This window comes from Cavia porcellus, unplaced genomic scaffold, assembly GCF_034190915.1.
Source record: "Cavia porcellus strain 051 isolate PalLab524CR breed Dunkin Hartley unplaced genomic scaffold, mCavPor4.1 scaffold_7, whole genome shotgun sequence".
Classification (NCBI taxonomy): Eukaryota; Metazoa; Chordata; class Mammalia; order Rodentia; family Caviidae; genus Cavia; species Cavia porcellus.
In genome coordinates, this window is record NW_026947490.1 from 56,467,433 (window position 1) to 56,493,616 (window position 26,184).

Here is a 26,184-nt window from a genome sequence, read left to right on the forward strand (position 1 = left end):
CATGATTGCTCAAGTAAGTGAATTCCAGAAGTTCTGTGTAATACTGAGACTGTTAAAAAGCAGGGACCAGCGGCTACTCAAAGGGTGAGGCGAGAATATTTCAAGTTTAAGTCCCACCCGAGCAACTTAGGTAGACCTTGTCTCAAAATATAAAACAAAGAGGCCTGGAAAAGTACTCAGTGGTAAACGCCGCTAAACTCTATTCTCAGTACTGAGATCTGAATAAGGGATATACATCACGGACCCAGAAGGTAATCAGTTGACTAATGGGAGCTGACCCAACAAGTCTCTATTGATAAATGACCCTTACACGGGGTGAGAAATTGTTCCACCACTCCGGGGAGCAAAGACCCCAAGATCTATTGTGGAGACAGTCACTTACACACCGCCACTCAGTCTTAATGAAAGCACGAAAAGAATGCAAAAGATTGGGCTTATTCGGAATAATGTGTCATTTTAGTTTCTCACATTCTAAGTCTTACTCCTTTAGTTTCTGTTACCCTGCTCTCGAGGATGAGTAGCAACAACGTGGACCCCAGGGTACAGCCAGAGACAGGGAGAGCAAGATCACAGAGGGAGGGTGCCTGGCAAGAAGGATCCTAGTGCCTCCGGGTGCCCATCGCCCCGAGACAGCGGGAAACGCGGAGTAATCTGGGCCCCAGAGAGCCCGGCCGGTCTCACCAACAGCACTCACCATGGTTTCAGGATCTCAGCACCCGAACCCAGGTACCTGGACAAAGCCGCTAGCAACGTGGTGTCGTTACTCTGGCAACCGAGCTCCACCCGCTGCTGCACACTGCTGGCCACACAGCCTCACCACCCCTTGGTCTCCAATGGCTGAGAGTCACTTCAGATCCGCCCATCCAATCTGCAGTCCCGCCTAGTCTCGCTGTCGCCTGGGGCTACAGGACGCCACCTTCCTCATACCAGTTTCTCCACTTCCGTTCTGTTGACAGCTGACCCGGAAATGTAAATGGATAGGCAGAAGCCTCCAAATATTGCTGGTTTTAAAATGTTTAATAGGTATCTATTCACTCATTTGGTAAGGCAATACTCCGTGTGTTCTGTGTTATTCGAGGTTAAACACACCACAGAACGTATGTCTTCCCGTTTGGGAACTGTGTTCCGGAAATGAAACCCCGAGGAAACGGAAGTGACCATAGAGAAGGAGCGGCTAGGAATCCGGAAACACTGGGCGTGTTGGCTTCGGGTTAGGCAAGGACCTGGCGGATTCCACCCGGTGACAACGAGTCGCAGAGCCTGTGAAGGAAGCCGACGGGAACAGGGAGAATAAGAATCTTATAGGTAAATCCTGAAGTGGTTCTAAACTCAGAGGAGGCAGTGTTGGAAAGGAGTGGACAGAAGTCTGGGCTGGAGTTTGTTGGCTATTATCTTTGGATTTAGGGAAAGATGTTTCGCGGAAGGCTTCCTCAGACAGAGACATTCAGTCGGCTTTCCAAGACGGCGAAGGTTGACAGGCTGGCCGGTTCTCGCCTGTCGCTGTCACATTGGAAACCCAGCCGACCCCTTCTCCTCACTTGGAGGTTTGGGACCCACTTCTCTGTGCTGGGACGTAGCGCCAGCATCTTCTAACAAGGTGGGGGCGTGTCTTGGGGCTGGACACCTGTTTTCAAAGCCAGAAACCACTGGTGAAGCAGGATCTGTGAGTGTAGGAAGTGAGTCACCGGGTCTCCGTGCTGAACCGAGTGGAGACACAGAGTGATCACTGTTTCGTAGTGAAGCCAGTTTTCCTGCAGTGGACAATCCATCGTATTACGGTATCATCTTTCTTGCCTGGTCCTCCGGGAATCTTGATCAGCTCTGTAAGGTCGTGCACACAGTTCTGAAAGTGTATGTTCAGTGTGTGACTCTTTTCACTCTTTGAAGCTATACCACCTTGGATTTTTATATTTTTATTTGTACATGTTTGCAGTACATAGTGATTACATTCATCATGGGGAGTTAATACATGTACATAACACAGGTTAAATCTTTTTTTACTTCCCTTTTCTCCCCTCCTTACCCCCTCCTCCCATCTCTTGTCTCATTTACATTTTAATTGTATTACCTAAAGTACAAATTAAATTGTTTTCAATAATATTTTGTCTCGTTAAACATCTAAACAGGAGCTTCTCTCCGATATAAATATAGAGAGGAAATTGTGTCAGTGTTTCCCAGTAGTTATTTCTTTTAAATTCTTGTCATTGTAGCAATGATGCATAAAACCCTACAGTAACTTCAGTGTTATTTCTGAAATAAAATTCAAGATACACCTCTAACAATTTAGAATGTAGTGGTAAGGATGGTGAAACAAAACATTTAAAAGTAAATTATGTCTCATTTTTTTGAGACACTTGGTAGCGTTAACAGTACCACCTGTGAGAAGAGAATGTAAAGGACACTTCCCTTTCTAAATGCACAGGTACTAAAGGCAGAAGCAATTAAAATATAATTTTTGAAGTAGAGGCATTCATTGAAGGTGTTTGTGTGATATCATGTTAATTCTTTCATTATACATTTCTAGATTTTTCTGTGGAAGTCTTGGTGTGCTTTTTTATTAAGAAAAAATGACTACTCTGGCAAGTGTAGAAACCAAAGGTAAGTGTTCTGATTTTGATGATGATTATTTTTAAAGCATGATATTTATGATGACATAAAGAAGAAATGATTGAGCCTCACTAAATCTCATAGGTTTCTTGGAAGTCATTTGTGTTCAGATTGCTTCATGCTTATTCTGTTGTGCAGAGTTTGTTTTAGTAATTCAGACGTACAATTGAATGTTATCATCTTTACATGGTTCTTATTATACAGCTACTCATTTTTAAGCATTTGGGGTAAAAACATTTTTACACTTGTATTTCCTGTCTACTGAAAGATTAAAGAATAAACTTTTTAAAGATTTAAATATATAAATAACATCTAGTAAGTATCAAAGACCTCTATTTTGTTGTCAGTTTGGGAGGGCTGCTTTAACAATGTACTACAAACTGTATGGCTTAAACAACAGAAAATTATTGTCCCACATTTCTGAAAGTTAGATGTCCCATATCAAAGTAAGTGGGAAGAAAGCCGGACTGTCTCTGAAAGGATTAGGAAAAGAGGTAGCCACCCTTCTAACTTCTGGTTGGCTGGCAATCTTTGGTGCTCCTCGAATGACAGGTGTACCACTCTGATCTCTGTCTTCTGGTTCACATGGCATCTCCCCATGTGCATGTCTCTGTGTTGTTTTCTCCATTGTATAAGGACGTCAGTTTTACTAGGTAATAGAATCACCCTACTCTGTATGATTGGAGGTTATAATAAACTTCAACATAAGAATATTTAGGAGATACAATTCTACCTTTAGCAATTAACTATATACAGTACTCACTTTTTTGGTACTGCCTTACTTCTTTGTAATCTTTAAATCTGTTGATCATTCCCTATCTTTGGAAATGCTTTCTTTTCATAATATCCATAGCATTACTTTTATTATCACCCTACTCTATGCCTTTACATTGTCCAGTGCGGTAATCACATCTATTTAAATTAACATTTTTTTAAAATTAAGAATTCAATTTTTAATCTCAAGTGTTCAAGAGCCACATGTGACTGGTAACTGTTATATTTCTATCATTGCAGAAAAATTATTTTGGAAGTGCTGCTCTAACTATATCTGGGTGATTTGTTTTTTTTTTTTTTTTAATCAGTGGTGGGTATTGGATCCAGGACCACGCACATCCTGTGCGAGTGTGTTAGCACTGAGCTACATTCCCAGCCCTCCATCTCCTTCTTTTTCATCTTCTTCTTCTGTTTTATCTTTTAATGTCTTTCAGCCTGTTTCTTTTCTGCTTTTATAACATAGTTATGCTTCAGTTCACAAACACTGTTAGCAAATGTACTCAGTTCACAAAAAAAAAGCATTTGGCAAAAGTTTGCTTCTATTCATAAACTTCCCATCAGGTGATAAACATGATCACAACCATCTTCTCACACACATACAAATGCAACCATTTTCCCCCAAATCATAAAACAAATTAAGTTTGCAAATTGAGATACCAACTGTCATCACTGGGACAAAATATGTGACATACACAATTCAAGGAAGAAATTTATTTTTATCTCATGATTTTAGAGATTTCAGTTCATTAGTTTGCTGACTACAACATAAAAACATCATGGCAGATAGCATGGTGGAAAAAAACTACCCACCTCATGATGACAAGGAAGAACAGAGACAGGAAAGGAGCCAGAAATGGTTCCCCAAGGTCATCCCCCCAGTGACCCACTCAGACACCAAGAAGTGTGCTTTATTAATCTGGGAATCTCTTAAGCCAATCAAGTTGGCATTCATAATATACCATCACACAGAGGTTCAATAACTGACTATCTAGGGAACAACTTCCCAAACTAGCAATAACCCAGTTTTCTTTTGTAATTTAGGCTCTTATATTATCTTCTCTAAATATAGGCAAAAGTCTTAACATGTCTCAAAGTAAATTCCTCCTCACCTGTTTTACACTTTGAGTATAAAGAGTTCTGCAGGCAGACCCTTCAGTGAGAGGTAGGAAACTGTTTTCCAACAGTGAGCTCTGCAGTAAGCAGACCTCAAGTGACAAACTTTTAAAGGGGGTTGAAAAATATTTAGGAAATAAGAAAGCTTAATCATGTTGATAAACACTTAATTGAATTTAATTCAGCTGGGCAACAGTATGTCTTAAATTATTAGAAAAGTTTTATAGTATTAAATCAGTCTAATGAAAGCAGTAAACAGGGAGCATGGGCAATAAAAGCAAGTAAATGATAATATGAAAGCAACTAGCATGGTGTTGGCAGAAAGCAAAACCTAAATACAGTGTTTTGATTAATGATTATAGATTTATTGTTGCAAGGTCTCTGAAATTAAAATTATTTGTTACTGTTTCTGATAAGTACTAAAGTCATAGAGCACTTTCCTGTACATTACCTCATTTGATATTAATCGTCCCTAACAAGGAAGATAACTCAATTACTCTGTTTTTATTTAATGCAGTGTCAACTATTGTTAGTGAAAAAAAGTTACTTGCATTGTCTGGTGTTATAGTTTGTATCTAGATGTCCCCTACCCTTGTATGTTCATAGGTGGGGAGTTTTAAAGGTTATTGAATTAGGGTGTGTGAATGTGGATTAAGAGTGTGAATAATGGAAGCCCTACCCTGGGTATAAGTGGCACCAATCAATAGGCTTATATATGGAATACAGTGGTGTGTTGGTTCACAAACTTGACTGCACAATTCTGGTCACAAATCAAGTTGGATGAGAACCAGATCAAATTGAGTGGTTAGATATAGTATTGACCTGATGAAGAAATTTGATTCATTTCTCATCCAGTTTGTAACCAGAACTATGGAGAGAACTGAGTTCATGAACCGACTTACCACTTTATAAGGGGACAGAAAGAAAGCTGGTCGCTGCTGTTTTGCTGCTGCTACTACTAACTGCCTTCTACTTGCCACACCATGGACTCTTTGTCCTATGAAATGCCCCTCTGCTGTGCTGCCCTATTTGGAACCAGTTTAGTATGGATTGAAACTTCTATAAACTGTGAGCCAAAATAAACTTTTCCTCCTTCAAGTATTTTGTCTCAGCAAGGAGAAAGTAACTAAGACAGATTTTAGTACAGAGGAACAGGGTTGTTGCTGTGATGTTTTCTGGCCATGGTCAGGAGCCTTTGTAACTGACTTGCAGAAAGAGTTTGGAAAGGTTTGGAGATGCTGAATGAAGAAATAAGCGCTGGACTGCTTTGAGCTGAACTTGATGGGAGATTCTGGTCAAAGCTGAGAAGACCAGGAAGCTGATAGAAATGCATCTGGTAAAGATGAGACTCAGGGGGCTGGGGATTTAGCTCAGCAGCATAAGTGCCTGCCTTGCAAGCAGGCATTCATGAGTTCGATCCCCAGTACCGGTAAAAAGGAAAAAGACAAAAAAAAAAAAAAAAAAAAAAAAAAAAAAAGATGAGACTCAGGAGGTGTCAATCAGGAACAATGACTACATTGGCTGTTGGACTCCAGACCATGTGTGTTATGCTTTGACAGAAAATTTGTCTGCATTTTGCTCTAATTCAGAGACTTCCTGAGACTGAATTAAGGATAACAGACTAATTAAATCTGGCTGAAGAAATTTCAAGATAGTCTAATGTTAAAGCAATGATATAGCTACTGTTGGGAGCTTTTAGCCAGATCTGTGTTGAGAGTTAAGAGCAAAAGGGCCAACGGAATGATTTAAAACATTTTGAGTTTGGCCAACAAGGAAGTTCTGTTAAAAGTTGCAGACTGCAAAGCTGGAGCAGAGGAAAATCTGGTTGCTGAAAATATTGATAATTAAAAGCTGAAGAGGCAGTAGAAAAGATATCTTTAGGGAATGACAGGAACCAGCAGTTTTCAGCCTCAGAATTGCAAAAGTGCAAGACTGCTTCAAGAAGGGAGCCTCAGGTGTTCCAGGATAGTTGGCAATCTAGAGAATTTGTTCCTAAAGATAGGTTCACAATGCTGTGCAATCCAGGAACTCAACTCCTACAGCCAAGAGAGAAGAAAGCCAGGATATTGTTTCAGCTGGAGGCAGACCCTGCCATCATCTACATGGTGCTGGTTTCAGGCATATGCAGGATCCAAGGATTGTGGGGTCAAGAAGGCTTCCACCCAGACTTCAGAAGAAGGCCTAAGAGGCCAGGCAGTGTGGCACTGACAGGGCAGGGTGCAAAGCTCTGAGTGTGAAGCAGATGTGTAGTGGGGAGAAAAGAAGGTTGGAGAAGCCAGAAACATGGATATCTGAGGAAAGTTGCAAGGAGTAAGCAGAGTGGTACCAAGAGAAAAGCCATAAGAGCTACAACTACAGCAGTGCTGTAGGAACAGAGACATCCAAGCTCTTTAGAGAGCTACAAGTGCCAGCTGTGCTGTAGAACAGTGCCATCGAAGCCCTTTAGAGAGCTACAACTATAGCAGTGCTATAGGAAGAGAGCCATCCAAGCCCTTTGGAGAGCTACAACTACAACAATGCTGTAGGAACAGCGCCATCCAAGCCCTTTAGAGAGCTACAAGTGCCAGCTGTGCTGTAGGAACAGCGCCATCCAAGCCCTTTAGAGAGCTACAACTATAGCAGTGCTATAGGAACAGAGCCATCCAAGCCCTTTGGAGAGCTACAACTACAACAATGCTGTAGGAACAGCGCCATCCAAGCTCTTTAGAGAGCTACAAGTGCCAGCTGTGCTGTAGGAACAGAGCCATCCAAGCCCTTTGGAGAGCTACAACTACAACAATGCTGTAGGAACAGCGCCATCCAAGCTCTTTAGAGAGCTACAAGTGCCAGCTGTGCTGTAGGAACAGAGCCATCCAAGCCCTTTGGAGAGCTACAACTACAGCAATGCTGTAGGAACAGCGCCATCCAAGCTCTTTAGAGAGCTACAAGTGCCAGCTGTGCTGTAGGAACAGTGCCATCCAGGCCCTTTAGAGAGCTACAACTATAGCAGTGCTATAGGAACAGCGCCATCCAAGCTCTTTAGAGAGCTACAAGTGCCAGCTGTGCTGTAGGAACAGAGCCGTCCAAGCCCTTTGGAGTTTACATCTTGCCACAGATTGTACAGAGTACTGGATGGAGAACTGCAGGATTTTGTTTGCACTTCTGGATTTTGGTCTTACTTTGATACCATTCCTTCCTATCCTCCTGTTTGTACCTTTTGGAAGGGAAATGTTTATGTTTTGCCATTTTATGTTGGAAGTGTTTAACTTTCTTTTCACCTTAAATATCAGAGGAGACTTTAGACTTGTATTTTTCAGGATTGCTGAAACTGTTAGGACTTTCACAACTCTTGGAGATGGATTAAATGTCTGTTGCATAAAGGGATGTGCATAAGTCTTTTGGGGACCAGCATCAGAGTGTTACAGCCTGTATCTAGATGTCCCCTCCAAAGCTTCATGCACTTGAAGGTATCTGGATTAGGGTGTGTGAAAGTGGATTAAGGATATAGGTAATGGAAGACCCACCCTGGGTATGAGTGACACCAATAGAAGTTTATAGCTTGGATGGAATGTAAAGTGACAGAACGAAGGCAGGCTACTGTTGCTGCTGGTCAGTTCCCTCTGCCTGCCATGCCATGGACTGATTCTCCTCTGATGCCCCTCTTACTATGCTGCCCAGCCAACCATAGACTCAAAACTACAAAGTATGAGCCAAAATAAACTTTCCCTCCTTTTATTTGTGGATGTCAGGTATTTGATCTCAGTCAAGAAAGTAACTAAGCCTCCTGGTAAGAGCAAAAGAGTATTTATCTTAATGTTGTCAGTTGTGTGCATTTCTTTTAACTGCCCCAGGAAAGAAGCATGTTGAGACAGCAGCAGCAGTTCCTCTCAGAGGACATAGTCTCAATACTGTCTTCATAGGAGGGATATAATATTGTTTCTTGGGCTGGTCTGAAAGGGAAAGATACAATAAATAGTAACATTTAGAAAATTACAGTTGAAGTCGAAAAATCTTACTGGATGCAATATTAAAATTATAGCTAGTAAAGTTACATAAAATGAGGTCTGAGACATTTAAATACATATAAAATGATCTAATTTGAACACATATTTAACATGATCTAATTTGAACACATATGATGTAACTTGAACACTAGTTCTGTGGGATAGTAGAGGTTAGGTACAAAAAGTCTTTCCAAGCCGGTAAATTTGGGAAATGTTGGATGAAATGAAAGGTGGTGCTCCATGTGTAATAGAGTTTAACATACTGAAACGTGCTGTGAAACTGCAAGGAGATGCAGTATGCAGAGCTCTTGCACTTGTTTGACTGAGCGTGTACCAAGAGTGGTGTTTGGATACTGCTTTACTAAATGTTGGACTACTAAGTCTATTGCCTATGACATATTTTTCTAATCTAGTGATAACTAAGCTTTATTAGGCTATACTGATGGCATTTTTAAAACTACTGTTTTAAAATTACCATGTAACAGGGGTAGGGGATTTAGCTCAGCGGCATAAGCGCCTGTCTTGCAAGTAGGCAATCGTGAGTTCAATCTCTGGTACCGATAAAAAAGGAAAAAGACAAAAAAAAAAAAATTACCATGTAACATCTGTTTTGTAGCTGAATTTGCATATATTCTGAAGTGTGTCAGATGATATCACTGACTTAGAAATTAATGATTTAGTGAGGAGGGGAAAATGAGCAGTTTTCAAGAGACTGGGTTATTGGATGTTTCAGTGAAATCTTCTGGGTATGCATTAACTGATTTATGAACCTCATAAAGGCTAATCTTTTTTTGTTTTAAACCAAGCATGTTTTCTTAGCTGGTAAACAGAGTTATAGCTGTCATCACCCTAAGGAGCTGCCAATGGTGTGGTCTTCAAGAGAAGCAACTTATTTTGAAATATTGTAGTATTTGCTTTATTTGGAAAGCTCTGAGGGACTAGAGATGGACAAAGTGATTTGTCCAAGGTTCACAATGCATAACTGTAGCAATTTAGTTTATTTTAACTTGTAGTCTGATGTTCTTTCCGCTACCGCATCTGGGTGATGGAGAAAACCCATCTCTATAATACTTGCTCACTGATGGGCTGTAAAATCGTACATGTTTTGTCTCTCATTCTAGAGCAAGAGTTGGCAAAGTGTGGCCCTCACGTCTCCTGAAAAGGTCTTCAGTCAGATTGATGATAGGGAGCAGTAACGTTGGATCCCATATACATGGTGTTATCCCAAATACAGTGAAATAGAATTCTGCCCTTATTGGTAGATCTGTATTGCTAAAAACTTTACTTACTATTATCACTTTAATTTCCCATAAATATTTGGTTTTCTACTTCTTACTTAAGTACCTAGGTAGTATACTTGACTTTAGATCCACACAGCCTAAAATACTTACTTTCTGGCCCTATCCGGAAAAGTTTGCCAGCCCTTATTCTAGAATGTTAGACTAGTGATCTTATTTGTTTTTCTGTACACTTACCAATCCTTAGGGAAGGCAGCAAAAATGAACCATAAACCAACCAGGTGTAGTGGCACAAGCCTGGTAAACCGAGGCATAAGGATCACAAGCATAAATCCAACCTGGCCAACCTCATAACTCTGCAAAACCTTGTCTTTAAATAAGACATAAAGAGTTGAGGATTTAGCTCAGTGCAGTGGCTTCAGTCACCCATACCACAAGGAAAAGAAAAAAGAATGACTCATAAATCTTAGATATATTTTATTCCATTGAGAAGTGATCACAAGTGGAAATGTTAATCAGTAATACAAATATTGTTCTGTTGATTCCACTTAAAGTGTGAAGAAGAGTCACTATTGATGTTTTGCTTTACTCAAGCATTCCTCATAACTATGGAGTTGGTCCCATAGATTTTTGTCTTCTGACTTGAGAGAAAGTCATTGCTCATGAATGTGCCCCAGATTGTGTCCAGCGCCTGAGTAATAAAGGTTTCTGTGTGTGTCACAGGGAAAAATTGGATTCTGAAAGATGAGCTACCAGGTGAGAAAATGTACAGCCTTGTCTCTCACTGCCTGTTTTCCTGTCCACATGAGCTAGAATCACAGTTGGTACAGAGTGGAAGCTGCCTAATAATACATAGCATACTTTGATTTTCATGAATGCTTGAGTAAGTAGAACAGTATAAATAAAAGAAATAGTAAATCGGTATTGAAATGTGTTGGTTGAACTTGCTTGTTGGAATTTAGCTTTTTTAAAAAAGACATTTCTATTAAATACCTGTTAAGGTTTCTTTGCCTTTTAAAATTAATATTAACCATTTTGTGATATTTAAAATCCCAACTCAGAAATGTGATGACTTACTTGAAAATCCTGTTTGATAAAGTATCACACCCTTTTCTTATTTCCTAAGACTCACTTTGCCTGGTTTTCATGTCTGTAGTGATCTTTTTATTATTGTCTAATAATTTTATTAACCTATAGTTAAAAAATGATTCTACATTATTTCTTATATGCAAAAATGTCTTATTAACAACATTAAATCTACCTGAAGTAAAGTTAGAAACACTTAAAACCAGATTTTATGAACACAAAAGGAATTATTTTTAAAATGGTTTAGTGCTAACGTGTAATAGCATGTTTTAATTAATATACCAAACCCTTTATCTGACATTTTGAAATACTGTGTTCCTTTATCTTTTTGAAAGTAGTCCCAAATGTATTTTAGTTTACATTTCATACTGAAGTGTCACTTTTATTTTAATATAAAAATACTTTAAAGCACATTAATTCTACCCCCTGTAGCTTTCTCCCTTTTAAGGTAATTCAGTATTCCCAGTACATTGCTATGTACATAGGAAATTTTTTTTTAAAATCTATTAAATGAAAAAGTAGCCCTGTAGTCTAGTGATACAATTTTGAGGCTTGTGCAAAGGAATAAAAGTCAGAATTCTATTTTAATAACATTAAGTAAACTTTTACCCTTTTTAATCAACATCCAGAGTTTACTGGGGAGTTTTTTGAAAGACTAATAATAATAAGACCTAACATTATAGTGAGTGCTTACAGTGCCAAACATCGTTCTAAATATTCCACATGTATTCTAATGTACTGTTAATTATAGGAACTGAGCATGCAAAATAAAATAAAACTACCTAAGGACATAAGGAATAGATCTACTGATATATTAAAGAATGATTTTGGAAGGCAGTTTGACAGTACAGATGTTTACCAGACCCTCCAATTCTGTGCTTTGGAATTTTTTTTATTTGAAACAAATATTTCAAGTCAGACATACTAGCATAAGCCTATAACCCCAACTACTTGGGAAAGTGAGGTAGTAGTACTCCTTAATCCAGAAGTTTGCAATTAGCTCCTGAGGACATAACAAAAGCCTATCTCAAAAAAAAAAAAAAAAGAAAGAAAGAAAACAAAAGAATTCAGAAATTGAGAAAAATCTGTAAACGTGGATATGTTCACTAAACTGTATTTATTGTGGTAAGAATTAGAAATAGTATAAATATACAACAAAAGAATATGTTATACAATATTAACCTAAAGCAATATATGATAGTCATAAAATAAAAAATGAAATTATTGCAAGACATAATATATTGAGCTTAAAAATTTATTGTGAGTTCAAGCACTTAAAATACTGAGGACAGTTAAAGTAATGAGACGTGAGTGATGAGAATATAGGTAAAATTTGTCTTACCAGTGTATGTTAATAATGAAGTCTTTTTAAATTACAGTAATAAAAACCAGGCGATTTGTGACTGTATGTGAAGATGACTTATTCTATTCTGTAGTTTTTGTATTTGTGTCAAATCGAAAGATGAAGAAAAATAAGTTCAGTGAAAAGCAGAAGGCTCACACATCCCAGGAAAGTATTCTTGTTAGGTATTTTCTTGCAGTAAAACAGCTTTATTAACGTCGCGCCAAACAAGCCTACCATTCCTACAGTGCTTTTGCTGGAGAATTCCATTTCTGGTGTCAGAATCCAGGAAATCAGCTGCCAGCAGAGTCTCTGCTTCAGAATCTTTAAGAGGTGTGATTCAAAATATGGTGAACACTGCTGCCAAATCCCATCCAACAGGAAAGCAGGCTTGTAAGGATACCACAGTATGTCCTTATCCAGCTGGGGTTCTGTGCAACTTCTGGCTCTTCTCCAAAGTCAGAATAATGATGAAAGGTCAACATTTTTGAATAAGTTTAGTCATGGCAGTGCAACAAAGACACTTACCAAAGAAGACTTCTAGAACTGCTTCAGAAAATGGCAAGAACCTTGGGATAAGTGTGTTCAAGGAGAGGGGAAGTATTTTGAAGAAAATCCATGGCAGTGTGTCTTTTACTGCATGTTTTTTAAATGCAAATATGCTCTGTGTTTTTGATCATGCTTTATACCTACTGCAGTTTTTGTATTTAACTAGCATTGTTGAATGTCTGCCTTATGACACACATTTAACCATATCAGTTGTCTTACTGTCTCCATTTTACATATCAGGATGTAGAGATTAATGGAGGATTAAGTTATTTTCCTAGATCTTCAGCAGCATAAAAAATTATTTACCCAGGGTTATACTGATACATAGAAGTCAGAACCAAGTACTATGATTCCCATTATCTTGCATTTTTCTACCAAGACATAAGCCATTAACTTAAATTTTGAGCTTAATTCATTTTTTTCTTGACACTTAATTGTTTTGAAACTATAACTTTTTCTAATAATTTTTGCCAGTAATTCTGAATGTTTGGCAATAGTCTTGGCATTTTTTAACATGACTTTTTAGTAAGTAGTGCATATTTTGTTTTCCTTTTGTTAGTCATCCTTACTTCAGCCCCAATCCGAGGAGCAGGAGATGGAATGGAAACTGAGGAGCCACCTAAGTCTGTTGAAGTCATCTCTAGAGTCCAATCCGTGAAACATCACATCCTTCAGAGTCCACGAAAGAAAGCAGTTCCCTCGGAGAGCCCAGGAGTTCTTCAGCTAGGGAAGATTGTCACTGAAAAGGCAGTGGAAGTTGAAGCTGTACGAATATTTGTTCCCAAAGCTGCTATAACTCATGACATCCCCAACAAAGCAAAAGTTAAATCTCTGGGATATCATAAAGGAGAACTCCTTGGTCATTCAGAGGGAGTTACAGAACCTAGAAAAGAACTCTCAGGGGTAAAGAATATGTTGGAAAAACTCAAGAACTCTGAAAAGAGGTTACTGCAGGATATAGAAGGTCTTTCAAACCAGCTCCGGGTGCAGACAGAGGTAAGAATTGCCTAATTGGCTTTAATCAGTGCTCTTACAACTCGTCCTTCCAAGCCTGCACATTAAAACTGCATTTCTTCATGGAAATGGCAGTTATCATAGGTCGTCAGTTATCTAAAACGCTTCTTAAATTTCTCATGTCTCTATCAGTCCTCTTACCGATTATGTTGAGAATATGGTCAGAGATGGAGGAGACGTGAGATGCTGTGGGCACTTGTAAATTGTATAAGTAGGTTACCATTGGAAACTGCCAACCCAATGATGCAGTAAGTCAGGTGTTGAAGTTGATGAATTTAGCAGGGCTTGTTTTAAGGATTCATAGATTCCAAGGATCTCTGCCTGTGTATACATTATACAGTATATGTGGAATAAAAGCAATGGTAGAATAAGTTATCATGTATTCATTATAAATGGAAAAAAAACTGATTGTGTTGCTTTAATCTTTATGTCATCATAAAATTGACTGAACCCTCCCCTGGTTTTTTGTTAGACTATATGTGTTTTTGGTTAGATGGTGATTTTTGTGACTTTTTAAAAACATGATAGTTAATGATTCTTGTCCATATGTATTTATAATGTACTTAGTAGAATAATTTTGTATATCTTTAATTTCTGAATACAAATCCATGTATATCTACTCCTGAATATTTTAGAAAATATAGAAAAATATAGTTGAAAATGGCAGTACTTATAATTATACCACCCAGATGTAATTGTGTACCTTGTAAGATTTATTTCATCTTATAATCTACATTTTTCAGTTATTAGTGTTTTTCTATGTTATAACATTCTTTCACAATTATTATTAGCACCAGTGATATTCAGTGCCTACAGCCGTACCTCTTTTCAATAACAGTGTAAAGGATTACTTGTAGATATCCTAGATTATTTCCTATTCTTAAATTCCTAAAGTTAAAAGTCCTAAAAATCATAGAATACAAGATTAATTTTAAAATGTTGAAAGAAAACCATATAAAACATTCTCTGTTTTTTTCAGCGAAGTGACTATGTTTAGTTTTGTGATTTTTTTTCCCTTTATGTATTGAATGGCAGCAGTTTACTTTCATGATAATGATATTTTCATGATAATTGTTACTACAGAGACTCAGTTTATAACCACATTGTCTATAGATATAGATTGTATTCGTATGTGTTGTGCAACTTCAGAATTACTTTTATTGTGGTGCTGGGTACCAGGAATCAAACTCAGGTCCTTGCACTTGCCAGGAAAGTGCTTAATACCGCTGAGCTATATCCCCAGTCCCTATTAATATTGCTTTTTGATACTCACTTTAAATAATGGAGATCCAAGCGACACAGATAGTTTCTCTTTCATTAATTTTCTTCCATTAAAGTCAGTGGCATAGGGGCTGGGGATTTAGCTCAGCAGCATAAGCACCTGCCTTGCAAGCAGGCAGTTGTGAGTTCGATTCCTGGTACCGATAAAAACGAAAAAGACAAAAAAAATAAAAAAATAAAGTCAGTGGCATTACTTTGAGCTTATATTAGTTATGTTCTTCTCGTCTAGGTAAATCGTGAGTTAAAAAAGTTGCTGGTGGCTTCTGTTGGGGATGATCTTCAGTATCACTTTGAACGTTTAGCCCGTGAGAAGAATCAGCTTATTTTAGAAAATGAAGCTCTGAGTCGAAACACAGCTCAGCTCTCCGAACAATTAGAACGTATGTCAATACAGTGTGATGTGTGGCGAAGTAAATTCCTCGCAAGCAGGTACTATCTGTTGTAAATAGTACTAACATCTTTGTCATTTATCCTTCACAGGAACAAACTACCCAGCACCTTCACACTGAGATATATATATTTTTGATTTTGAAACAGGGTATGCATTGCCCAGAATGGTCTTAAATTTGTAATCCTCCTTCCTCTCTCGCCTCTGGGAAAGTAGGCATATACCTCTGAGCCTGGCTTATTTCTTAGTTTTTCTTCTGTCATGAGAAAGTAGCTATAACACGAGAAAGTAGATTAAGTGTGAAAATTTCTAAGGTTGCCAAAGTACATTGTGTGTTATTTAACATACAGTACTTTATCTCCTCAGAAGGAACACACAGTCTCCCTAAATGGAGGAATAAGAGTCCTTCTCATTCTGGAAATCTCCCTTGCTGCAATGTTTAAGGCCAAAACAAAATGTTAAACTCAGGCATCTGATAAATACTAAAATCACAAAAGACAAAACTAGATTTGTTCTCAGTCCTGAGAACTCCACATTCTATTCTTAGAGCTCTTTGTCTGTGTAACAAGCTTCCCAACCTTTTTCTATCCATGCATAAATAGGAATTATAGCATTTTTGTAGCATACTGCATGAGACCACTCTCTAACGTGTTAAAAAGCACACACTCCGGTTGGGAATGTAGCTCAGTTGTAGACCACTCATCTAGTGTGTATAACACTAGGCAATCACTGATAGTGATGTATACATTTTCAGGAAATATTTTTTAGTAGTTTCAGGATATTTTTTAGTGTTGATTATTCTCTGAAAGTGCTTCATTTGTTTGATTTCTAGTTGTGCCAGTATCGTATGCTATTTGAAGCAAATCACTATTGACTTGGAATCAAAGTTACTTCTTATTAAACACTTTAAAAGGCAAATCATTACCTCAGTTCACAAAAGATTCCTTCCATGATTGATTGGATGAAAACTGAATCAAATTCAGTGGTTAGGTTTCATGTTGACCTTATGGGCAAATATGATTCTGGTCTTACCCAGTTTGGTTTGTAACCAGAATCATGGACAGAATTGGGTCCATGAACCAAGGTACCACTGTATGTTACACAGATTAACTTTCTGGACATACTGATAGTAACAGTATAGACAATGAAAATTATTTTTAATGTCAAAATTGTTTTCACTTAAAGAAATTTAGTAATAACTATAATCTGAGACTTTTTTTTCTGGTATTGGGAATCAAACTCAGGACTTTGTGCTTGCTAGGCAGGCACCATATTATGAGTTATATCTCTGGCCCAATCTGAGACTTTTAAGTTTTAGGATTTTCAGCTGACTATTGTGTAAATTTTTGCTTCGGTTCTAGCAATAAAGAACTGGTTAAATAACAAAAACATTTTATTTTTTAAAATTGGAAGTCAGATAGCTCTACATGTACTAAGATGGAAATTTTTCAAAGATAAGTAAAAAAAACTGTAGAACACTTTGTATTAAATAATCCATTTTTGTAAATAAATTACATATTTTTTAAACATTTATATTGAAAATACACATAATTTTGGGAGGAAATATATGTTATACATAGAGAAATGCACATGCGGGAAGGAGAAAAGACAGCCTTCCTTTTGCAGAAGCCATCCTACATTAATGTTTTCCTAAAAGCAAAGTATAGTTGAGTAGTAGGGAAAGAACTCATTTTTGTTTTCCTCTTAAAACATTTCTATATTTAAAAAAAAAAAAAAAAAACATTTAATTTTTCACCACATAAAGCTGCAGTAAGATTAATTTCAGAAGTCAGTCAGTATATAGAAAAATAAAATGCTTATTTAATTTGTCATTTTGTAACTAAGTATTTTAACTGGATACTTTAATAAGCTCTAAAGAAACAATTTTTAGTGAAAATTTTAAAACTACAAAGCAACTTGTGTTAATCTTCTTTGTTAACATATTAATTTCTGTACATGGTTATTGTTGGTGAATTTGTAGGTAAGATTTTGATCTTTTCAGGGTAATGGCAGATGAGCTAACCAATTCCAAAGCAGTTCTACAGCGTCAAAACCGGGATGCACAAAGTGCTATACAAGACCTCCTGAGTGAACGGGAGCAGTTCCGTCAGGAAATGGTAGCTGCCCAGAAGTATGTCACTGGATTACATTCTAAACTTCTCTGGTTTCTCCTGCAGCTGTTTTTATTGTAAAAGTTTTTTGTTTTGTTTTGTTTTGTTTTGTTTTTTAAGTTTCTTGTTTCATTTGATTTTTGGCTTTGTTATGTGTATGTGTGTCTGTGTATGTGTCCATATTTAATAGATTACTGGATGTACACTTTGAGTGACACCATAAAATAGATGCCCTGGAAGGGAGGAGGCCTAAAAACATAAAAACATGTTTCCTTTCGCATACTTAATTGGGAAGAGAACTATTTTTAATAGAAGGAATGTCTGAATTTAAATGCATTTTTTGGTTATCATTACAGTAGTTTTATACAGGTTTTTGGAGAAGAATGTGCCTGTCTTATAATAAGAAGATCATTTTGAAGACTTACTGTAGTATTAGTGTTTGTTTTCATTTTCATACACTCCAAAATCATTAAAACTGAGAGTATTCCCAAAAAATGAACAACCTTCCATAAAAGATCTGTACTTTTGTATAATTTATTACCAAGATAATGAATAAGAATCAAAGAATAAATTGCATGGGAAATTAGGAAAACAAAGCACAAAATCCGTGAAAGGAAACCAACAATATTTAGAGGAAAATTCAGTGTTTTAAGTGTTTATTTAGAAAAGAAAAATTTCATTTGATTTTAAACTTCTTCAATAAATGCAAAAAGCAAATTAAACCCAAAATAGATAAAAGGAGGAAAACAGGATCAGAGCTAAATAAAAAGAAAGCTAAATGCTAGTTCTTTGGAAGAAAAGAAACCATAAGCCAGTCTAATTAGAAAAACTAAAAGAAGATATACACTAATAATCAGGAATTAAAGAAGGATACACCATCAATTGTATACACATAGAAAAGATAATAAGAAAATGTTATTCACAACTCTCACCAATAAATATAATTTAGATGAAATTGGCAAACTCCTTAAAGGATAAACTATCAAAGCCTACTCAAGAACAAACACATAATATGAATAGCACTGACGTATTAAAGTAGTTGAATTTGTAATTAAGAACCATCCAGTACAGGAAATTTCAGACCTTTGTGGATTCACTGGTAAATACTAGTAAACTTCTAAGAAAAAAAAATCCAATTCTTTCAGAGTATAGAGACAGTTCATATTTTTGAGACCAGCATTATCATGATACCAAAACCAGAGACATTAGAAGGCAACTACAGACCAGTGTCTGTAAAGATTATAGATGCAGAAATCCTGAAGAAAATTTTAATGATTCTAATGACAAAAAAAAGTTTACACATTCTAAGATAGTATGATTAACCTCAGGTATTGTAGATTGGTTTAGCATTCAAAAATCAGTGAGTGTAACTCACCAAAAAACAAAAATCATAGATGTATACAAATTAAATCAGTAGTTTGTATACTAAAATGGGGTAATTTCTAAAGGTAATACTTGTTGATTGATTTCCAGATGACCTCCTAGTAGACTGACAGATGCTTTTATAGCATAAAAATTTACCAGGTTTCCTGAACTCTGAGAGAAACAAGGGGTTAAATAATCTCAGGAATACGTTTATGTGCTGTTACGGATTTTTACATTTTGTCCTCTGATTAATGTTCATTCTCATGTGTGTCCTGTGCAGACTTTTGGAGGAGCTCTTGATTTCCTTACAGTGGGGAAGAGAGCAAACTTACTTCCCTAGTGCCCAGCCCCACAGCACAGCAGAACTGGCATTAACAAATCACAACTTAGCAAAGGCAGTACATTCTCATCTTCTGGGAAATGTTCGCATCAGCAGTCAAAAGAAGATCCCATCAGCAGTTGAATTCTGCAGCACGCCAGCTGAGAAGATGGCTGAAAAGGTAAAAGAGCATATTTTTCCTCATCTGTAGAGCTGCTTTTATGATCTGTGGAATTTCACTCTCCCTTCACTAAAAAATGACATATTCTAATGAAAAGTGCTTGGCTTTGGAATTTGGAAATATGAGGTCTGCCCATAATTTTTATCTAGAGACCAAAAATACAGCTCAGTTGCACAAGCAATTGCCTGGCCAAGCAAGGTCCCAAGTTCAATTCCTGGTTTTAAAAAAACATAAAACAAACATAGTTTTTATCTAGTAACTTGTGATCTTCAAGAAAATTATTTCTTCTGGTGAGTTTAATTTTTTCTAACATTACTGCTAAAGAGGTCCTTTTTTTAAGCTAACAAATCATTGATAGTCCTTTTCTTTATATTTTAAGGAAAAACATGCTGTGTAAATTTTTAATTTAGTAATCATTAGTAAACTAAATAAGTTACTTCCCATCTAAGAAACTATTTAATTCCTACAGATAGATAGGAATGTGCCAAATAGTGTAGACTAATGCATACGAAGTATGGACGGTCCTGAAAAATTCAGGGTCCATGCAGGGTCCATCCATTAATACTGTGGTCTCAAAGTTTTATGATGACAACCAAGTTCTCCTCCATTAAAATTTTAGCACTACCTGGCTATGATGGTGCGTGCCCATAATCCCAGAACTCAAGAGGCTAAGGCAGGAGAATTGAGAGTTCAAGGCCAGACTGAGATACACAGCAAGACCTTGTCTCAAATCTACCCTACCCCAACCCCATACCCCCAAAAAGACTCTAGCTCCCATCTCTCATGTCCTCCTCTTAGGCCTTGTCATTCACTAGAACTGTTCCACTGTTACAGTATTCACCTCTCTCTGGTCTGTTGTCCCAGTTTCCTTTCTATCTAGTTATAAGTCATTCACTCTGACTTTGCCTCCTCCGTGCTCTTGTCATTAGTTTTAGTCCCTTGATCTCTTTATGTCTTTCATCTTATCAGCTCACTCCCTGCCTCTCTCCCTTCCTGTCTATAGAGAACCCTTTCCCCTCCTCAGGACAGTGCAGGAAGGTTTATATTTGTAATCCCATGGACAAGTTATTGGAATTCTAGTGAGTTAATTCTAATCTACCACTTCCAGGGCAAGCCATAGTGACAGTAAAGACACTAAGATGTACATACAGTTACGGGGAACCTGAGTAGGTTCATAATCAGTATAGGAATCCAAGCAGCCAAACTGACAAATTTTGGGATTTTATTAGCTGAGCCTAGTGACCACTCGTCATGACCCCTGTTTCAGAGTCAGCTCGAGTGGCCCTGAACTAGAGGGTTACAGAGCTTTTAAAGCAGAAAAGCGTAAAGCAAGACATCCTGATGGAAACAGTTTAGCTAGAATCTTACAATAATTTTGGTTGACACTTGTATCCTGCTTAATTTTTTTTTTTTTTTTCCTGGTGCGGGGGATTGAACTCACGACCTTGTACTTGACAGGCAGGTGCTTATGCTGCTGAGCTAAATCCCCAGACCCATATTCTGCTTCTTTGTTGAGCAGGTTAATTTTTTTCTCTTGTGGGTGCAGCTCATTCATCTTTTCTCATAGCCTTGTACTCTGAGTCATTTTTCACTTTTTTAGGTCAAATACAGGGCACAAGTCAAATACCGGGCACAAGATGGCATCAGTTATGCCAAGCTACAACAGAGCCAAGGGGCCCTAAGTTCAGCCCAGATGGTGGTTCACGGGAACAAAGGCCATGACCTAAAACCAAACCAGTCCTTTTTGCCACGGGAAGCCATAGCCTCCTTCCTGAGGCTCTGTCCCAGCCAGCACGGCTCTCCATACTGCCCCACTCAATATGTTTGGGAAGTCACTGGGCGGGGTAACACTGACCTGTTGCTTTGCTTCAGAGATTACACATCAGTTCTTCAGCTGGCCCTGTTAACATTGCTTAAAGCCAATTGAAGGGACAAAGAAATAACCCAGCCGGCTCTGTACATATCAGTGTTTGGAGATAGGGCCAAGTTTATCCAAAATGGAGATGGCTGTCTTCTTTTCAAGGAGAGTCCTCCGGTTGTTTAAGTACTTCACTTCCTTGATCCTTCTACCCTAGTATCCTGGGAACCCCAGTAGTCCTTTGTCAGTTCAGCTGCGTGCCCTTTATTTTGATACCTATCAAACTACTGCCTTACAGTCAGTAGAGAATTTTCATTCCTGATTTAAGAAGAAAAGCATGACACAGGTCCTCATAGTCTCACTTGATATCTAGAAGCTTGTATCTCTGATAAGAAGCATTGTGGACATTTTCCTCCCAGGAAAAAGAGTTCCTCCTGGTCCCTAAAGCACAGTTAACGTAGAGGCTCATCAGTGCCCTCCCCACGCTGTTGTTATCTATTCTTTCTCTGGTTTTTGTTCCCTCTTTGGGGTACTGAAAACACTGAGAACATGCCCAAGTGTCATCCATCTAATAAGCAAAATTCCCCTATCATAAGTCTCCTGCATGTGGCTTTAACACCTTCCTTCACAGCCAGCAGTGTACTTGGACACATACTTGTTCCTGCATACCACCCATTCCTTAATTCTGACGCCACTTAAAAGTAGAACACTTCTAGCCCCACTGTTCTTGCAGAGCACTCATAGGAAGGTCAGGAGTATTTACTTTATGGTTATATTTTACTTTATTAAGTGTTTCTTCCTTGAAACTCTTTTGTCTGTCAGTATTTCTCAGCATGGACTATCCTATAACCCTAAGCTCTATGCTTGCGAATTTTCTACCTGAGATATATATTCTGATTTCAAGAGATTTATATCCAGCTACATATTTCTATTTAGTTCTCCCCGCAGCTAAAAATAGAATACCCTCTTTCCTCCTAGGTTTCGCATTTGTACACCTAGATCCCAAAGAGAAAACAACCTTTTCCTATAACTCCGTGTCTTAGGGAACTATATATACTGTATATGATATTTTCAGGATTTGAGAAAATAATCCCTACAATGCCTGTGCAGTTTCTAATAAGTAGCAATTTCACAATAAAATTTTATTAGTTCGTCCTGATTTGCTCCCGCTTCCAAGCTCAGATCACCAACCTGGTATAGCACAGTCACCTTCCAACACTCCTGTCTCACTTGTTAGCTACTTATAGTTCAGTCCTCTACTCTGTTGCCAGAAGCACTTCAAAAATACCAGCACTGTCTCCAGACAGTTTCAGTATTTCTCATTCTTGAATCTGAATTTTTTCATACAGTATAGAAGGCTTTTCATGATCTTTTTCCATTTCCTTATCTCAAGAATCCTTTCCTGTTGTCTCTATTCCTTTTTCACATAGAGACCGTTGAACCTCAAGCCCCTGCATGTCTTTCTACATAGACTCCTCTCGCAGCACCTCTCCTGTTGCCTGGCCTCTGTCCCACCTGTGGGAAGCGGTGCTCCCTAAATCTCTGGCAGATCTACCTGTTCTTTCTCTTGATTTCCACTGCCTTGTGTTCACGTATGTAGCATCACTCCACATCGTGTTAAATTGTAATTGCTTGGTTCTCCCTCTTCCCCCCGAACGATATACTGCTAAGGGGTAGGAAATGCCTTTGTGTGTTTCCTCAGGGTCTGTGTAATATATTACACACAGATGATCAAGGTTTACTGAATGAATTAGTACCTAAAACTAAATTCATCATCTTTAGCCAAGACCTTGTTTCTCCTCCTCTGTAATTGTGTTGTTGGCTACTCAGTTGCTGCCAGCATTTGGAAGAGCTGGCCATTCTTTTTAACCACTATCTTCCCTTGGGTTGTATAGCCCTATGCCTTTTTGACTTTCTCAGATCATTCCATTTTACTCTACAATTTTGGTATTCTCAAGGCTTGGTCTGGATCCCCTTATTCTCTCAGTTCTTCATCCCTCTACCTTTCCCATTGAACAAAACTGACAGCCCTTTTTCCTGTTTCCTGAACTTTTCAGCCCATTTCGGCAAAGTGCCACTATTTCTTGAATAATTACAATAACCTATCTTCTCTGTTCTTCCCCTCTTGCTTTAAGTCTGCCTTCTTTCCCATTTTCCACCCTTTATAACATGACCTTCCTGAGAGGCACTCTACTTAAAATCCTTCCTGTCACCTTTAGGACAAATTCAGAAGTCTTTCTATCCTTAGTAGTATCTCATTCCATTTCCTTCTACTGAATTCTACCGTTTCTCTCTTTCAACACCTTTAATGTAATAAACATGTATATTTAGAAAGTTCCTTTTTTCTCCTTCAAATTTATTAGTAACTTAAGCCTTTCATTTTTGCTTGTTCATGAACACTTAACCAACTTCCATAAAAACTCAAGGATCTCAAAAGTTAACCTGAACAATCAAAGTCTAGTTGAAAAATAGAGATCCAAGACAGATAAGTGTGCACAGCTGTGGTCCCAGCTAATCAATGGCTGAGACAGGAGGATCTCTTGATCCCAGGAATTAGAGGTGATATGATCAACACAGTGAGACCTTGCCTTTAAAAAAAGACAAGAGAAGCCAATAATTAGGCACAGTGGCACAAGCCAGTAATCTCCACAGTGCAGAAACTAAGGAAGAATGATCATGAGTTCAACGGTAACCTGAGCTACATATTGAGTTCAAAGACTTTTCCTGGTTCTTTTTATAATTTCTTTCCAATTGCAATGCCTACTGCTTTGAAACATAATTCATCATCATGTAATGATTATTGGGAGAATAAGAACATGATAGAATACCTGTAGTCCAGACATGTTATCTTTCCTCTTAAGTGGAGAATTTTTGCCGTCCAAAAATCTCAGTAAAGGAAAAAGAGCAGGGAAAATCAGCAGACTAGAAAGAGCATAGTGTTGTGGGACTCATAAAATAGAAACCATTATTACCGTAGAATAATTACCATAGAATAATACATACAGATTGTAAAAAGAAAAGCCATTTATTTTACAAATATGTGACCAAAGATTTTGAAGTGGCATTTTAATAGAAGAATAAAGACAGAATCGTGTTCCTAAGCAGTTAAATGAAAGATTGAAAATGGACAATGGATGTTTTTTGGTTAAAGATAAAATATTGATAGCACTTGAGATAGAATTGATATAACCTCATTTTCTTGTACATTTTCATCAATATGCATAAAAGCAATAATTTCATCATTACTTGAAAAATAGGTAAACTAGGGTAATGTAATAAACTGGACATCATTACTAATTAATAGCTTTATGAAAAGGGCCGTAATGCTAGGTATGGCAGTACATATCTGTACTCCCAGCAATTGGGAGGTGGAAGCAAGAGGATTGCCATGAATTCAAGGCCAGCCTGGGCCGCATAGTGAGTTCAAGGCCAACCTACACTACAGTGTGGGACCATGTCTCAACCTCCCCTAATACACCCCCCCCCAGAAAAGAATGAAAGAAAAAAAAGATAACTTCTCAGGTTCATCAGTCAAATATTATTATGTATGGCAGAGCAGTTCCATAGCAATGAAATGAAATTGTTTTATGTAAATGAAACCAAAGGCTTTTATAGTTCATATTGCATACATCTGACATTATGTCCCGTTTTCCTTAGGTTCTGCGCATTCTGGATCCAGTTACCTGTACAGAAAGCTCAGCTGACAGTCCATTTCCTGAGTCTTCAACAACCACATTGCTTGCTACAAAGAAAAATATTGGGCGATTTCATCCATATACTAGATACGAGAATATAACTTTCAATTGCTGCAGTCACTGCCAAGGAGAATTAATTGCACTTTAACATTCAATATGTTGGAGACGTATTTGTTACTGAAGAATCATTATTACTTGGGGACTGGGATCCCTAGGATGCTAAAAGTAGTATCATTTCCTCTACATTATGAGTATTCACAGAAGTATTTCATGTACTGGACTCCACATTACACTGTCTTAATAAATATCTCAGGTAAGAAAACAGTGAAACTATATTCATATATTTAGAGCAAAGAATAATTTCCAGGCAGTACACAGGAACTTTTTTTGGACCCTAAATTATTATTTTATCTTGTTGGATATTTTATTTGGACTAGTTTCATTTTGGTACACTAAAGGCAGAAACACGCATGAGTCAAATACACTGCTGTTCAATCTGTTTTTGCATTGCAACAGCTAAGTCGACTAAATGCAGCAGAGTTTTTTGGCCTATAAAGCTTTGAAAAGGTTTTTCTGACCCCCACTGTGTCCACTATAAGGGAACAGCTGAAGGGGAAGAAATAGATTATGTTCCTTTTTTTGTTTTCTTTTTTGGTACCAGGGATCGAACTCACAACTGCATGCTTGCAAGTCAGGCGCTTATGCTGGGAGCTAAATCCCTGGCCAGTTGTGTTCCTTTTATGGCAATTTTTTGGACTTACAAAAATTCTAAGGGTGAAGAGACTAATCTTGTAAAATTAAATGCTATAAAGAAAATAAATATTTCAGAGCTAAATTAGTAAATCCATAAACAAAATATGTTCTCAAGTTGCTTCTTTAAAAGGGAGCCTGTATTTTGAATAGGTACAATCTAACTTATTTAAAAGAAACAAAATTCTTAGCTATTGATTCATTATGGCAAACAACTCAAAACAGGAATATCCAATTTAGTATTTACAGTGTATGGTAGAGAAAGTAGAATCAGGAATATTAACTCAAAATTTCATCAATTAATATATTACATAATATATATTAATTATGTGATGAGCCATTGTAAAATGCCCATTTTTTGTCCTTTTAAAATATTCATGAAGTACTTATGTTGAATTACACAAATTATTTGAAATGGCAATCAGAGAAATCTTCAAAAGATAAATCAAATACTAATATATTTTAATGTTATCTTAAAGTTCTTTTTTGTTTTGGTCTGAATCATGCAATAAATTTCTCTATTTTGAATA

The 26,184-nt window shown here is 37.4% G+C and overlaps 2 protein-coding genes across 5 annotated transcripts in view; one reads left to right on the forward strand and one right to left on the reverse strand.

Moving 5' to 3' along the window:
• Nucleotides 1–1,076, reverse strand: part of Nme7 (NME/NM23 family member 7) — a 226,127-nt gene extending 225,051 nt beyond the window's left edge. The window contains exon 1 of one of the 3 annotated variants that reach the window (XM_063253631.1): nt 731–1,076. Coding sequence is in view for 1 of the 3 variants with exons in the window: in XM_063253630.1 (XP_063109700.1) it covers nt 695–697 (3 nt within the window). In the remaining 2 variants the exon portion in view is untranslated. Of the gene's footprint in view, nt 1–694 lie in introns of all 3 variants that reach the window. The other 2 variants (XM_063253632.1, XM_063253630.1) reach the window with 2 other exon arrangements.
• A 75-nt stretch (nt 1,077–1,151) lies between these two features.
• Blzf1 (basic leucine zipper nuclear factor 1) lies at nt 1,152–26,184 on the forward strand. Of its 2 annotated transcripts, XM_063253626.1 has the most exons (8): nt 1,152–1,305; nt 2,525–2,598; nt 10,439–10,471; nt 13,252–13,688; nt 15,217–15,416; nt 17,378–17,506; nt 19,132–19,351; nt 24,867–26,184. In XM_063253626.1, the coding sequence occupies exons 2-8, from the start codon at nt 2,568–2,570 to the stop codon at nt 25,050–25,052; spliced, it is 1,236 nt and encodes a 411-aa protein (XP_063109696.1). In that variant the 5' UTR covers nt 1,152–1,305; nt 2,525–2,567; the 3' UTR covers nt 25,053–26,184. The 2 variants fall into 2 exon arrangements, with proteins under 2 accessions (XP_063109696.1, XP_003468733.1); XM_003468685.5 differs by lacking the exon at nt 10,439–10,471.